A 16,500-nucleotide genomic window follows, 5' to 3' on the forward strand; every position below is an offset into this window, starting at 1 on the left:
TCATCTGCTTGGGCTTTACCATGTTCCAAGAGCTAGGAAGGGGACAAATCACTCTGTGAGAGAAAGGGAAGATCTGCTGAATTTTACCATACAGCCCATTGGACTGAGAATCGGAGGATGCCCACAGGGATCACAGCACCTCAGGTCTGGGGAAGGAAGATGGGGAATCAGGCATCCTTGCTGTAGTGGGAGGGTTGTCTGGAGATGTCATGCCTAGCCGTGATGTGTTCCAGTGTCCTCTGTCTGAGTGATGGTCTCAGCTGCAGAAGCTGAAAGGACTGTTTGCTCCTGATGGAAGGTTTGTAATCTCTCCTTGGGTGCCTGGCTAATGACAGGGGTTTCTCACGCTCATCCTTGGCTTATAGGATAACATTTCCTAAGGCTTCTCCAGTTTGCTCCCTGCATGACACCAACAATTTGGTGGTTTGCCTTCCACTGCCTGATCCATAAATGGCTTGTCACAAACCTAGTCACAAAGAGTATCCAGGGACAAGTCTGATATCAAAGCCACTGGCTCCTGGTCCTTAGCCTCTGAGAGGGAGCCGATACACAACTGAACAGCTCAAGTAAGAGATGCCGAATCAGCAGAATTTTAGTGTGGCAGAGGTGTAACTGCCTTGCCAGGAAGACTGAATCTGGCAATCACCCCCCAAAATGATGACCAATTAATTCACAAGGTCACCAAAGACAGTGTTAACCTTTGGGATGGTGACAGGCTGATTTTGGCACTGGGACTGCATGGAACCTTTGAGACAGCTTAATGAGCCTCAGACTTATTTATTAGCTCCTCTCAATCTAATCACCTTCAAAGCTCTTTTGAGGTGGTGGAGGGGGTTTGAAGGACAGCATCTATTTGTTGTCTCACCATTCTATGTGCACAGTAGGTTCAAGTGATCAAGGTTCAACGGTTACCTGGTACAATATCATGCTGAAACAGTCCAGGGGAAAGAATCTTTTCTGGCACTCTTCCACTGGATCAAAATCAGACAACTTGCCTTGCTCAGATGAAGGGCAGGAAGGAAGTTTTGCTTTTGATGGCTTGCATGAGACTGTGAACTGGGATGTCTTGGGGCATGTTTCTCTGCATTTGTGTTTTTTTAACCACAGCAGGTTTCTAAATTCCACCCTTTATAGGGAAAGCTCACTGAGGTTGATGGTCTAAAGAGTTTCCCATCTGAGTCCGACTTTTCTCCAGCCAGTTTCTGTAGCTCCTGGGCAGAGAGGAAAAAGACCACATCCACTTCCTGCCTTTATGCTGAAGGGTCCTGTCGTCCTATGAGAGGAGAAATCTCAGCACAGAAGGCTCTCTTTTACTCTTAAGTTTCTGCTCATTCTTGGGCTTTACTTTGGCTGACTTTTTCCTGGAAAATGTTTTACTGATGTTCAGAAGCTTTCAGGGCTAGCACTGCTGACAACTGAGAGATGCAGTGGGCAGGGGTAGAATTGGAGCAGCCTGTGTTAGACAGAAGATGCCTGCAGCTCTTTCTCAGGATGGAGGGAAGACAAAAGGGCCGCATTGCTTTATTATAGTTTCCAATAGTCCTTGCAGAGCTTCAACCTCTGGGCTGGCTGGGGATATTAACTCAATCTGGGAATTGATCCTCGTCTGGCAGAAAATGTTCAGGCTGCTGTTTGGTACATGCGGTCACAGGGTGTGTTGGCTGAAGCTGGGTGGGACTGGGTGGGGAGACCTGAGTGCCTCAGCGGTGTCCAGGAGCCAATTTGCAACAACCTTTGATGCGGAAGCCGGTCTTTGGAGCATGAATGGAGTTGGCAGCTGGTGTATCGCTGCTTCTGGCTGCGGAGGCATAGGTGGAGCAGGCAGCTGGGAGTTGGCTGAAACCACTGGTCACTGCACAACTGTCTGGCCACTGTTGAGACACTGCCTCACAAGACACACTGAGCCTGGATCTGAAGTGCCAACAACTGTTCCTCCAGCTGGGGCCACTGCCTGGAAGCTGCTTCTGTTGGTGCAGTGGGGTCTGTTTGAGAGGAGAATGCACTTGCTGGGGGGAACTCCACCTGGACACAGAAAGGGCAAGATTCTCCTGTCTGGCTCAGCTACAAGGAACCAGCACTCATCTCTCTGCCTTTGCCTGAGGCCTGTATGCTGCTGAGCAAACTTCTTAAAGAGTCCATGAGTCCCAGCAGGGACAAACCTGGAGCCATATGGAAATTCTGTAAGGACTTTCCAATGCTCTGTAGCTCAGGTGAAGTAGGAGACTCCTTATCTGCTGCTGCTGGCAGGAAGCAGAGTGGACTGGGGAGTTTTGTAGAAGGAGGTGGCCCACTACTCCACAGGCATTGACAGGTCCTCCTGCTTGCTGAAGCTCCAGTGGGCTTTAGCAATAGTCAGCCTGGATATGAGACTGAAATGTCCATCTCATGTAGACATGACCAGGAACGGAGATGATGACTGTGTATTTTGAGCTGTCTCTATAGTTTGCAGAGGGTTTTCTTTTTAAATGTTAAATTTGCAAAAGATGCATTTAATATGAATAAGGCACAGCAAAAGCGAATGCATCACTACTGATGGCAAGGCCTCTTGGGACATTAGCCAAAGGACTGGAGCAATCGTACTTTAATCTAATTCAGAGCCTATCGTCTATGAACAGAGCTACAAGTCAGAAGATCTCCTAGAGACCCTCACGCCAACCAGTGAAGTTGATCCTAAGCAGCAATACTTTCCATCAGGATGACACAGGCACAAAGTGGGATGGCAAGGGTGTAAGTGAGGGCAGCATTTAATCCACAGTGATTTACAATCACCAGCATAGGGCTATCACAAAGTGGTCTGAAATGGCAATGTCACACTACTGCTAATGCTCCATACTTTGGTACAAAGGATTCTCTGATCCTTTGATGTCACAAATTCAGATCTCAGTTAGGGATTCCAACTCTGTAATGTCAGAGACATTTTTTGTGTAGTTTTCCCCTCTACAGGAAAAGAAACAACTGGAGCAGGGATTGTTAAATCAATCAACCCACAACCCCCTTATACATTTATGGATTAAATATGTGTTAGGAGATTCAGTCTGTCAGATTCATATCATACCACATGACAAAAAAAAAGCCTTTCCATCTTAAAATGACAGGAATAAGGGAAGCAATTTATGGGATAATATGGAAAATGCTGAGCAGGGTGGGGAAACAGCACAAGGAGAGTCACAACACCCGTTAGGTCAATTAATATAAGGGGGCCCATTAGATTAATTTTGGTCTCAAAATGGAAACCAGCACCCAAAGGAGAGACTTTGTTTTAACTAACTTTATTACGGTTAGAAAAATAAGACACTGTGCACATGGTCGACACTCAGTGAATGAACCATACTGATACTGATTGGGTTAGGTAACAAAGAGGCAGAGATAAATAAAACATTGTATATTACACCAACCAACGTGCATGATGTCCCAGGTCCCATCAACCTGGAGGAGACTCAAAAGTCTCTCTGACAGAGTTAAAGGGGAGGTTTTGTGATATCTGAGAGTTCAAGATCTCATTATGAGGTATTATTATTATGTATTATTATTCATTTTGAAGAGTGCCCTAAAGTGTGTGAAGTGCTTCCCCTGATGGGTAAAAGAGATTATCACTGACACCCGCTATGTCCAACTGCCCCTTGACCTAATCTAGTTTTATTGGCTGATTTCTGATAGGCATGACATCAGGGACGGGACAATTCTACCACCAGTCCACTAACCCTCACCTAGCTCTCCTCAGCTTTAACTTTTTATGGACAGTGGCTACATTATTTTACTCTGAATGACACTTTTTCCCATCATGCTTCCAGCCCTATAACTAGGTGCAGAAACAGAAGTAAAAATCATTTTTGTCTCCTATCCATTTCTTTACAACAGGCTGGAGGTTTTCTGTTTGGTGTGTAATGTAAACTTAATGCTGGCATGGCTCATGAACACCACGTTGCCACCAGAAGGCTTTCCCCCTTGCCTATCATTAGTTGAAATGGGGCTTGTCAGGAGAAGGCAGGCTGTTTGAATGCATGAAACCATCATTAAGGAATCGCCTACTGTCCTTTACCTTTGTACTCAACTCCCACTGACATCAGTGGGGAGTTCTACTCGCCGATCAAAACAGCATATGCCCTCAAGAATCTATCAGGAATGATGCCCGTTAATTACCACTCCATGAGATGAGGCATTGGGTTAGTGCACTGCGAGTGAATGACTTGCACTCATGATGCTTGCCGGTGATGCTGTTCTTAGTTTGCTAGGAGACCTCAGTAGCTCCCATCCAGTCCACCAACCAGAATGATATTAATACACTGCTTGCCTGTGTGTTGCGCGAGGTATTGGTGAAGCTTGCGCTATTTATTCACTAACCTTTCCTTTTTCTTCTGTTTCTCTGCTAGTTTGCATTACCCTGCAGGACACCACACTAGAAAATCAAGGCTAAGGTAACACTCCTTTCCAAATTAAAATTTGGCCTTTCGAAGCCGTACGCTGGAATGGCATTGATTAACTCTTACATGGTTTGGGGATTTCCCATGTGGTTTGGGGATTTCCCTTACCAGCAACGGCCATGGTTCTAGAAAAGAGCACTCCCAGCTGAAAGGGTAACAAAAGACATTTTAAAGGACAGCCCAACAGTGATTTAACAAGCCGGTCAGCATGGCAGCCCTAGGGATAAGTGATAGTAAAGGAAGCAAGTTGGGGGTGGGGGGAAGGGGTTTACAACACTTTCATAATGTAATCTAGGTCCTGAGTACTCTCAACTCTCATGGAAGACAATGGCAGTTAAGAGTGCTCAGGTCTTGCATGAGACACTCAAGAGTCCTGCAGCATCAGGCCTTTCTTCCCACAAGGTTCATAAAAGCCACAAGGTACATTCTTGGCTAAAATCTGGTATTCAAAGTCTCCTGAATCCATGAAAATATAGCTACTACTCCCCCATCCAAAGAAGATTAGCTAAAATCACGCTGATCCTCAAGAAACTCAAACCAGCATTGAAAAAAAAAAAACCCCAAATAAACCCACTCAACACAATCTGGACGAACGGTGGATGCAAATCTCCTGCTAATGGACTGGTGGGGTTAACCCTGCGTTCTGCAGCCCTCTGAGTTGTAGTTTGTGGGCTACAGCCTGCTAACGAATCGACCACAGTGAGTTGTCAAATCCCCTTACCATTTTACAGACAGACTTTGCCTCCTCAGAAAATTTATGGGAGTACACCTCTTCTGTCTCCAGGACTCTCCTGTCCACCTCTTCTCTCTTTACCTTCTCTTTCCTTCCACGAAAGGGTGATTGTCCAGCAATCATTTCATAAATGAGGCAACCTAGCCCCCAGTAGTCAGGGCTGAGGGTGTATCTCTGATTGTTCAAGACTTCTGGCGCTGTGAGGGACAAAGACACATCTTGTGAAAACACTTAACGTTTCTATAGAAAAATAACTCAACCCCCCTAGCCCTCTTATTTCAATGACTGAATATACAGCTGGAGAGAACTGTGGGGAAAAATATAAGAGTCCCTCCTGGCTTCTACTAGCTGAGTTACAGAAAATACAGAATACAGCTATTCATGAAGAAGCATATATAAAAATACAGCTGGGGTTTAAAAAAACAACAACAAAAATCAGTGGAAGCCAAATATTTTTGACTAGCCCAATCTTGAAAGTTCATAAAGACTTTACATTTAAAAAAGAAATGACAAACAAACATTATTTAAACAAAAACAAAATTTCCTAAAAAGCAAATTCTGTCCTTTGGATCAGTTTGTGTATATATTTTCATTTAAAATACAAACATCTACTGTGTGCTGTATATATACTCACTCTGCATACAGTCACTTTCCAACATGTATGTTTACTCTCTGAACACAAACACATGGTCCTGAGCTACACACAGATTTGCACCAGGATAGCTAAAGATGTGCTTTATAACTTATTTAGTTACTTAGATGCAAGTCTACCTGTGGAATACAAGTGGCTAAAGTCAGATTGTTATCAACTTTAGCCAAAACATTTTAAACCACTTTTATTCCAAAATGAGTGTCCGCATACAGATTTACATTGAAATAACTCAGTTGGTTTTAGGAAACTGGGTTAGTTATATCAGTACATGTTTGTGTGTAGACTAGCACACCAACTCTCTCCTTTTCACACAAAGTCTCTCTCTGTCTGAAACACAAAAAGACTTGCTCACTCTATCACAAACACACAGAGAAAACCTCTCTCTCTCTCACACACACACACTCGCTTTCTCATACATGTACACACACATACTTTTTCTCTTTCTAACAGATACACAGAGTCTCACAGTGTATGTCTGTACTCAAGTGGATGTGTGATTGTAGCAAGGGCAGGCATACACATGCTAATTTTAACCCAGCTGGCACAGGTAACAATAGTAGTGAGAGGTGATGGCATAGACTTCAGCACAAGCTAGCAAGCCACGTACAAGCCTGCTGGGGATCCTGGATATGTACTCTGGTTGCTAGCCCATGCTGACATGTCTTCATCACCATGGATATGCCTACTCATGCTACAATCACACCTTCACTTGCAGGGTAGATGTCCCCTCACACTTTAATACACACACATACAGTTCTTCCCCCTCTAGTACACATTAGCACACACACACACACACACTGTAGTTAACGCTAGTATAACTCTACTGACTGCAAGGTTCAATTTAGCCCACTCACACATTCTCTCTTTATGTTGAAGAGCTCTGCATTTGTAACATGCTAACTGAATGCTGACTTGTTTTATATTCTAAAGCAGGAGAGAATTAATACCACGCTCATTTGAAGACCATTGCAAAATTTGAAACCCCTTTGGCAATCACCAGGAAATTGGAATCAAGCCAGAAGAAGAAAAAACAGCCATCCCTTAATATAGCCCCTTAAAAATACTGGAAAACTCACAGACATCTCTACTGGTTTGATGCTCTGGTCTTGTAGAACAGTTTCCTATAGATTTAGTTAATCAGCACTCCAGGCGGAGCTCCAAAGTCACAAAAGCAGAGTAAACTATCAATAAAATGAGCTACTGAGGTACTTACCCATATACCCTACTGTTCCTACCCTTCCACGGATTGAGTCACCCTCTGGGATTTTAACAGCGAGACCCAGGTCAGATATTCTAATATGGCCTAAGGGGGAAAAAGCAAATATTAAAGTGCAGTCCTCCAGTGGCTAAAACCACAAAAGTTACACTCAATGGACCACTTTTGAAATTCATCTGAATGCTGTGAGAAGAAAAATGTCACTAGCACTGACTTTGAAAAACTACAGTCAGGGCGGGAGAAATGATTTTGGGTGACACTCAGGGTTTTGCCTAAGAGCAATGCAGTGAAATTAAAAAAAGGAAGGTTTAGGCTGAATGGCAGTGAAAAAATCCAAACAGTGAGGTGTGTTACACTGTGGACTAGTCTTCAGTGCCTGACGTATCTAAAACTGGACTGGAATAAAAACAATGGTAGGTACATTGTCAGGAAATATCTTGCATTGACCTAAGGGGATGGACAGGTTGACCTAATTGGTCTTTTCAATCTCTAACTTTTATCACTGTATGATAATTTACCTTGTAAAAGTAACTACATTTGGTCCTGAATCTATAACTAAAGCTCCACTTTCAGGTCTTGTTTGCCACATAAGAGTCTGTTCCTTGAGAAATACTATTTAAGAGCCCTGAAAACCTGGAGGTCATTACTACTTATATCCAGATTTTGGAAAGTCAAAGATTGGGGAGCATGTGAGTAAAGGAACAGATTTTGAAATTATATTTGCCCGCCTCCCCCACCCCCCGACCATATTTTTAACTTAAATCAAATTATCTCAGAAAGGAAACCACTCAACAACTATGGAGTATATTGAACATAGAAATCAGCTCAAGTACACTGCATTTTACAGCAGTGTTTTCATTAAAATGTCCAGTAACTTTACAGATCCCTAGTCTATAGTGTATCATTCCTTTAGAAAGGTGGGAGAGTCAAGACTGAGATAACTTGGGTAACTTAATCTATTTAGTCCATTAAGGTTCCTACCGCAATCTCATTTCTGTGGTATCAGAGGACCAAGTAGGTAGCAATTTGATAGTTCACTAAATTATAAATGGCCTAATGATTTAGTAATGGTCTGAAGGCTGCATAGGCTTGAAAGCCACAGTTCAAATGGAAGCACATCATATACATGATGGTAGTCACTCATGTCCTGCACCAGGAAACCTGGCACTGGCATGGTCAGTGCTGAGCCAAAGTCATAGGAACACAGGATTTCCCATAGACTTCCTGCCTCAAAGAAAGATATACCTGCCCTTTGACCAATTCTGCACCGCTGTAAATGGGGGAAATTTCCTTCCTGACCATAGCAGTGATTAGTTTATGCACTGAAGCATGAGACTTGATCATGGCAGGTTGCAGCTAGCAATGGGTTCACTGGTTTGAATAAAATGACAGCTGACAAACAGGGGGTAAAGTACCTCTGAGAAGGGAGTTGGGGGCATAGATTTCACAACTTCCTTCCCATTGTGGAAGTAATGTAGGGAAGACACTGGAAAAGGCAGACCCATTGCTAGGAAAGCCATTGTCCAAAGGAACATAGTCTGCCATGCAGCCTAGTTTCCTCAGCTGTGTAGCAGTTTTTGTGTACAGTTTATCACTTTATGCATCCCAAGACACAAGCATTAGTATCTGATGAGCCTCTTATTCACTTGAGAGCATTATTTGCCTTATTACAATGTGTCCTAAAACTAACTTAAGCTACTCTCCTGTGAAAAAAATATCTCTAAATCTCTGAGACTTACCATAATCATCTAGCAGGATATTTTCTGGCTTCAAATCTCTGAAAATGAAAGATAGCAGTTATTTGTGTGAGAGTGGTTCACAAGCCCAGTGCAGGGTATGAGTACATATCCTGCTGGCGATAAACCAGTTGGGAGTCAACTGAAACAGTAAAGAACTTGTAAAACCAATATGAGACTCCACTATTTATTGCACAGCAAGACTGAGTCCATATATGTCTTTTTCTGAACTGCAGTTAAATTGTTTCCCCAAGGAAAGACTTCACTTCATAATTTGCTTTCTAATGGATTCACACTGCCTTCTGATAGTTGGCCTGGCACATGTTATAGGCCGAGATAGTAGCTACCCCGCCTGTAGTTAAGGTTGCCTGACAGTTCCCATCATAAAATCCCATTTTCAGTTGCTTATAAATTTGGTCAGTTATAACCATTCAGGCTGAAACTTTCCTAGCCTGGTGTCTGCCTCAGCCTGTTTTTTTTGTTTTTGTTTTTGTTTTGGAAAGTTTCAGCAAAAATGGTTCAGAACAAAGTTAGGGGAAAATATGTTGTTTTGCCCATGGTAAAAATCTTTTTACAACCATGTCATTGAGAAGCTCTAGTACCTCCATGATTGGGAGTAAGGGCTTGAAAGTCGACAAAGTGGCTGCCCTGGTGTCAGGGATGTGTCTTTTGCTATTCCTGTTATAAAATGCCCAAAGATATAAGCCTTTGAAAAACCTTGGTTCACACAAATGCAGTAGAGATTTGATAGAATTTGTCATCTCATTCTTAGAGCAGTGGTTCTCAACCAGGAGTCCGGGACCTCATGGGGGGGCCACAAGCAGGTTTCAGGGAGTCTGCCAAGCACGGCTGGCATTCAACTCGCTAGGGCCAGGGCAGAAAGCTGAAGTTCCGCCATGTGGGACTGCAGCCTAAAGTCCCACCACCCAGGACTGAAGCTGAAGCCAGAGCAAAACCCTCTGTGGTGTGGGATCCCAGGCAACTGCTACCCTCGAACGACGGCCCTGGCTTTTATAGGCAGAAAAACAGTTGTTGTGGCACAGCTAGTCCATGGAGTTTTTATAGCATGTTGGGGGGGGTCTCAGAAAGAAAAAGTTTGAGAACCCCTCTCTTAGAGGATTCCATCTGCACTGAGCATGCTCCATCCCCTCACAGCTCCTATATGCTGGCCAGACTCATTCCAGGGCTGCTGGGGCTGAGCAGAATTTCTCCTGCAATGCTGCTTCCAGCTGCTGTGGGCTGCTGTCATGCCAGGCTCTAGAAATGAGAGCAGGGACACTGTCTCCTATGTTTCCAATGCTCTCCCTCCCTGCTGACACCCAGGCATAAAGAAGGAAAAGCCAGAGTCAAATGCAGAGGGCACATAGGATGGACTTGAATGGAGAGGAAGGAAGTAAATTGGGACAAGGAGTCTGGGCGTATGTGCAGAGACTGGGTTTGGGAGCAATGCGGATGTGACTGGGAGGGGACTGGTTGGGCAAGAAGCCTGGGACGGGGAGCAGTGGAGGGCAGGAAGACTGAGATTAGATGAAGATCCTGAAGGTGAGGGAGACTGGGACTATCTGGGGAATACAGGTTTGGGAACAGGCATCATATTGCTCGCAATAGACCAAGTTCTTCCCCCTATAACTGTGTTAAAGTAATGGGGTTGAACAGGGTGTAAATTCAGGTAGAATTTGGATCACTGTTTTTTAAAGGCCCCACCTGGATTTATGAATATATTAGATTCCCCATTAAGAAAGATTTCTTTTCAAATTGTGTGTGCATGCGCACGTGTGTGTGTGTGCGTGTGTGGGCAGTGGGTGTTAGAAGGAGAAAAATCTGCATTGCAGAAGGCCCACACACCGTACAGAGTCCATGCAGGAGTGCTCCCTGATATTTCAAACTGGGCTATTGGAATAACTGGAGTTTTGCAATCATTGGATAGGGGTATTTTATAATCTGACAGTGCCGAGGGCACATTTGCAAAACCTATCTTGCTCTCGTTTATTATTTTAAGTAGAAACACATGGTGCCACAAACGTTCTTTTTTGCCCTTTGCCAGTTAAAAACCCTCTTGACCTCACAAGACAAACTTTGCTGAGTGCCCAGTGGTACCGAGCCTACTTTTCAAACAAACAGTACTCAAATATGTGAAGGGGAGAAGAATGCTGTGGAGAATGTATGACTTTATTTTACATACTACTGTGTGCTTCTCTCTCAATGTTAACCAAAGGCTCTCCGTGTTGGAGCCATGTAATAAAAGTCATTCCCCACATACTTTTTTCAATCTAATTTTAAACTCTTAGGAGCCATTTCCTTGAGGAGCCTAGATTCCATCCTTTACTTTCATTTTCAATCCTGTCAGCAACCCGTCAAATTTCATGCTGCAGGATCAGCCAAGTGAAGTAGGAAAAAGAAAATTCCTGCATGTTCAGGTGAATTCAGAAATTAATTTTGATTTGAATAGGAGCAAAGATGGTCTTGTGATTTACACTCTGGGCTGGGTCTCAGGAGACAGTGATTCAAGTCCCAGCTCTGTCACTAGCTCCATGTATGACAAGGCATGTTATCTTTCGGTGCCCCGGTGCCCTATCTGTAAAATAGAGGAAAAATACTTCTGTTCTCCCGGCCTGTATTTGTCTTTTAGACTGTAAGCACCTCCAGGGCAGAGACTGTCTCTTATGCATGGTCTACACATGAATATTTTAATGGTATAACTATGCATTTTTAGAGTGGTGTCATTTTTTTACCGAAATAGTTATACTAATAAAAGCCCTACTGTGAATGCAGTTATAGAATCATAGAAATGTAGAACTGGAAGGGACCTCGATAGGTCATCTAGTCCAGTCCTCTGCACTCATGGCAGGACTATGTATTATCTAGAGTAGACCAGCCCTGACAGGCGTTTGTCTAACCTGTTCTTAAAAACCTCCAATGATGGAGATTCCACAAGCTCCCTAGGTTATTTGTTCCAGTGCTTAACTACCCTGACAGTTAGGAAGTTTTTCCTAATGTCTAACTTAAATCTCCCTTGCTGCAATTTAAGCCCATTGCTCCTTGTCCTATCCTCAGTGGTTAAGAACAACAACTTATTACCCTCCTCCTTACAACAACCTTTTACGTACTTGAAGACTGTTTTGTCCCCCCTCAGCCTTCTCTTCTCCAGACTAAAGAAACCCAAGTTTTTCAATATTTCCTCATAGGTCATGTTTTCTAGACCTTCATGTTGCTCTCCTCTAGACTTTCTCCAGTTTGTCCACATCTTTTCTAAGTGTGGTGCCCAGAACCAGACACAGTATTCCAGTTGGGGCCTTATCAGTGCTCAGTAAAGAGGAAGACCTACTTCGTGTCTTGCTTACAACACCTCTACTAATACCTCCCAGAATGATGTTTGCTTTTTTTGCAACAGTATTACATTATTGACTCATATTTAGTTTGTGATCAATTATAACCCCCAGATCCTTTTCTGCAGTACTCCTCTGTAGGCAGTCATTTCCCATTTTGTATTTGTGCAATTGATTATTCCTTCCTAAGTGTAGTGCTTTGCATGTCTCTTTATTGAATTTTATCCTATTTATTTCAGATCATTTCTCCATTTTGTCAAGATCATTTTGAATTCCAGTGCTGTTCTCCAAAGCACTTGCAACTCCTCCAAGCCTGGTATCATGTGCAAACTTTATAAGTGTACTCTCTTATGCCATTATCCAAATCATTTTTGGAGATATTGAATAGAAATGGACCCAGGACAGATCTCTGCAGACTACACTCAATATGCCCTTCCAGCTTGACTGTGAACCATTGATAACTACTCTCTGAATATGGTTTTCCAACCAGTTGTGCACTCACCTTATAATAGGTTTGTCTAGACTGTTTCCGTTGTTTATTTATGAAAAAGTCATGTGAGACAGTATTAAAAGCCTTATTAAACTTGAGATATATCACATCGGCTGCTTCTCCCCCATCCACGAGGCTTGTTACCCAGTCAAAGAAGGGTATTAGTTTGGTTTGGCATGATTAGCTCTTGACAAATCCATGCTGACTATTATTTATCACCTTATCTTCTAGGTCCCTACAAATTAATTGCTTAATTATTTGCTACATTATCTTTCTGGGTACAGAAGTTAAGCTGATTGGTCTATAATTCTCTGGGTTGTTCTTTTCCCCTTTTTATAGATAGGTGCTATATTTGCCCTTTTCCAGTCCGCTGGGACATCTCCCCTCTGTGACACTGCACTCCATATTCTTCATAGAGATATTATTATGATGATATGATTATGGCATAATTATGATGTATTTTATGCAAGATAAGTCATGTGAGGTGTCACTGGAAAGGTTATGATTTACTGAATATGATTATCCTATTTGTATGCATGTATCATTTTTGTACCTGAATTTGGGGATATTGACTATGTATCTATATTACAAATGTGTTTATACCTGGAGAATGCCCACTAGGCAAAAGGCTCTCAGTATAGATGGCTGGTGAGAAGGGCCCATTCAGGTTAATGAGCCATTAGGAGAAAACAATAGGCCTTAGAATAAGCTTATCTCCCACCCGGGAGCCTTCCTAAGGACCTTACAGACAGCCTCTGAGTTATGGCTACTGCGACACTACAGGGACATGTGACCAGGTTACCTGGTGCTGGACTCCATCTTGGGATATCAGTGTTTTTCCACTGACTGGTGTGGGAACCAAGCTTTGAAACAAAGGAGTCCCACCATATACAAAATCTATTTAAGGCAGGGGAGAGACATCATCATGGTTCTTCACTGACTCCCCACCCAAAGAGACTCCTGGAAACACCTTAGGAACAAAGGCTGAATTGGGGGAAGTGCTGGCCCCAGTCTAAAGGGATTTTTAGCCTGTGAATGGAACACCTGGGGATGCCAAGCTATAAGCCAGTGCACCTTGCTCCTTAAGAGTCTGCAACTTGCTTGTATAATCACTTATGGTGAAGATTTGCTATTCATATCTGATCTATATAGTATATTAAGTTTAGTTTGCATGTGTTGTTTATTTGCTAGTTAATCTGCTTTGATCTCTTTGCTATCACTCTAATCACTCATAATCTATCTTTTTGTAGTTAATAAACTTATTTGATGTCTTAATCCAAACTAGTCTGTGTTTGGCTAAGATGTCTGGAGAAAATCTAAGCTTGGTTACCACAAATGTGCATGGTCCTCTTCACACTGAGGGAGAGGCAGACCAGGTGTTAAACCCATATACTGGCCAGATTTGACCAGGGCAGGATGATACTGCTGGACTGGGGTCCTAGGCTGGGAGGCGGATGGTTAGAGAGCCTGCATATAAGTACAGCTGGGTGTGTTCCTACCCATGTGAATGCTGGTGAATGTGCAAGCTTGGAGGGCTTTGCACTTGTCACAGCAGGACAGTATGAGAAGGAGCCCAAGCTGGTGGGTCAAGAGGGCTCAGTGATACCCCAGTTCCAGGTGGCACCCCAGGGGAACCTGTCATGACCTCCACCATGAGTTCTCAAAGATAATTGCTAATGGCTCAGAGATCTCTTCAGCCAGTTCCTTAAGTATTCTAGGATGTATTTTGTCAGGCCCTACCAACTTGAATACATCTAACTTGTCTAAGTAATTCTTAACTAGTTCTTTCCCTATTTTAGCCTCAGATCCTACCCCATTTACACTGATGTTCATTATGTTAGTCATCGGACCCCTGCTAACCATTTTGGTAAAAACTGAAACAAAAATTACATTTAACACTTTGGCCATTGCTGCATTTTCTGTTATTGTTTTCCCCTCCCCATTGACTAATGGGCCTATCCTGTCATTGGTCTTTCTCTTGCTTCTAATATATTTGTAAAATGTTTTCTTGTTACCCTTTATGTACCTAGCTAGCTTAATCTCATTTGGTACCTTGGACTTTCTGATTTTGTCCTTACATGCTTGTGTTGGGGTTTTTTTATATTCATCCTTCATAATTTTACTTATTTACCACTTTTTGTATGACTCCTTTTTCAGTTTCAGGTCATTGAAGAAAGCCTGGCTAAGCCAGGATGGTCTCTCCTCATACTTCTTATTTTCCCCATGCACTGGAATAGTTTGCTCTTGTATACTTAATAATGTGTCTTCAAAGAACTGCCAGCTCTTATAAACTCTCTTTTCCCTTAGACTTGCTTCCCACAGGATCTTACCTACCAATTCTCTGAGTTTGCTACAGTCTGGTCCCTTGAAGTCCATTGTCTTTAATCTGCTGTTTTCCCTCCTACTGTTCCTTCGAAGCATGAACTCTATCATTTCGTGATCACTTTCACCCAAGCTGCCTCTCACCTTCAAACTCTTAACCAGTTCCTCCCTATTTGTCAGAATCAAATCTAGAACAGCCTCTCCCCTAGTCACTTTCTCCACTTAGACAGGCATAGGTATCATACTGATATAAGATTATTCCCCTTCCCATAGTGGAATAAGCTGTACAGGTATAAGCACTCTTATACTGATATAACTGCATCCACAGTAGGGAGGTTGTACTGGGGTAGTTAAAGCTGTACAAGGCCTAACTATATATTTCTACAGTGCCTAAAACAATGTGGCCCGGATATACAGTAGATGGGAAACTCCAGGCACTACTGTAACATAAATAATAATTAATAATTCAGCTGGGTCCGCAGCATGCTTGCTTTCCAGGAACAGTTGAGCTCTACTATTACAAACATGGTTGAAAAGTGAAATTTAAGCTCAAATGTTTGACTAGTAACAGGAAGTGAACTCTGAATTGTATATTTAATTGTAAATATTCCAAACTGGACACATTCTCCTCTGATGGTATTGGTTTCAGAGCTATCTAAAAATGAATACATTTTGGAATTTTTGTCAACTACTTGCAAACATTTTGCAAATAGAGTAAGAAGTGAAATGTGATGAAAAAGTGTGTTGTTATGAATTATTCACTTGGCTCAAGCTGTGGCATTTTAGTTACTACATTTATTGCCCTATAGTGCCGTTCGTAAGACCCAAAGCACTTAATAGAATTACAAATAATGGGCCATTGCTGAAACTTCCAAAATAGTGCTGGAACAGTGTCATGGGCAGGAATGTAATGTCACCCATCACCATCACTCCTCTCAGAAGTTTCCTCTCCCAAAATACTCCCTGACACTCCCTGTGAGAGTTAGCAAGATCACAGCCAGAACTGGTATAAAATTGCAATAAATGCTTCATTCCTTATCCTATTCCTCACAATAAAGATAGCACCAGACGCTGTATGGCCACATTCATGATTTAAATTGTGGTCTCATGTCAAAACACATTATCTTCCTGGAAGTAATGCCCCTTGGATGGTACCTTATCAATACACAGGACCTCTGCAGTATAGAATGCCAGTAATAATGATTTCACAAGCCAGGCTCAGGAAAACAAACATTACATATTATTTTAAAGTATATTAGAGCGCCATTTGAAAAAAAATATTCCTGGCATCCATGGAAATTGACTCTGCATCCAGCCTGCTGATTCAGCAAGAAATCCCTGACCTCTTCTGCAAAAGCATTTGTACATGGTGTCCTGGTGCAATGAGATGCTCAGCCAATATGGAGGTGGAGAGCTCAGACACACTATCTGTCCTCCTGCTCTGCACCCGATGTGCCATAAAAGAGTGTTTAACCCTCATCAAGAACCGCATGCTGAGTTTTTCAGGCTTGGGGTCTTTTTTTGCCTACTAGCTGCACATTCGGCATCCGTTCAGCTTGACGCTGCAGACCTGGATCAAGGTTATGACATGGTCTATAGCATGC

The 16,500-nt window shown here is 42.7% G+C and overlaps 1 protein-coding gene across 7 annotated transcripts in view; it reads right to left on the reverse strand.

Moving 5' to 3' along the window:
- The window catches only part of GRK5 (G protein-coupled receptor kinase 5), a 229,624-nt gene that overhangs the window by 18,540 nt on the left and 194,584 nt on the right, over window positions 1–16,500 (reverse strand). For all 7 annotated transcript variants that reach the window (XR_012669420.1, XR_007357634.2, XM_048857809.2 and 4 more), the window contains 3 exons: window positions 8,762–8,799; window positions 7,020–7,109; window positions 5,143–5,351 (listed from right to left, as the gene is read on the reverse strand). Coding sequence is in view for 5 of the 7 variants with exons in the window: in XM_048857809.2 (XP_048713766.1) it covers window positions 5,143–5,351; window positions 7,020–7,109; window positions 8,762–8,799 (337 nt within the window). In the remaining 2 variants the exon portion in view is untranslated. The remainder of the gene's footprint in view (window positions 1–5,142; window positions 5,352–7,019; window positions 7,110–8,761; window positions 8,800–16,500) is intronic.

Source organism: Caretta caretta, chromosome 7, assembly GCF_965140235.1.
Source record: "Caretta caretta isolate rCarCar2 chromosome 7, rCarCar1.hap1, whole genome shotgun sequence".
NCBI lineage: Eukaryota > Metazoa > Chordata > Testudines > Cheloniidae > Caretta > Caretta caretta.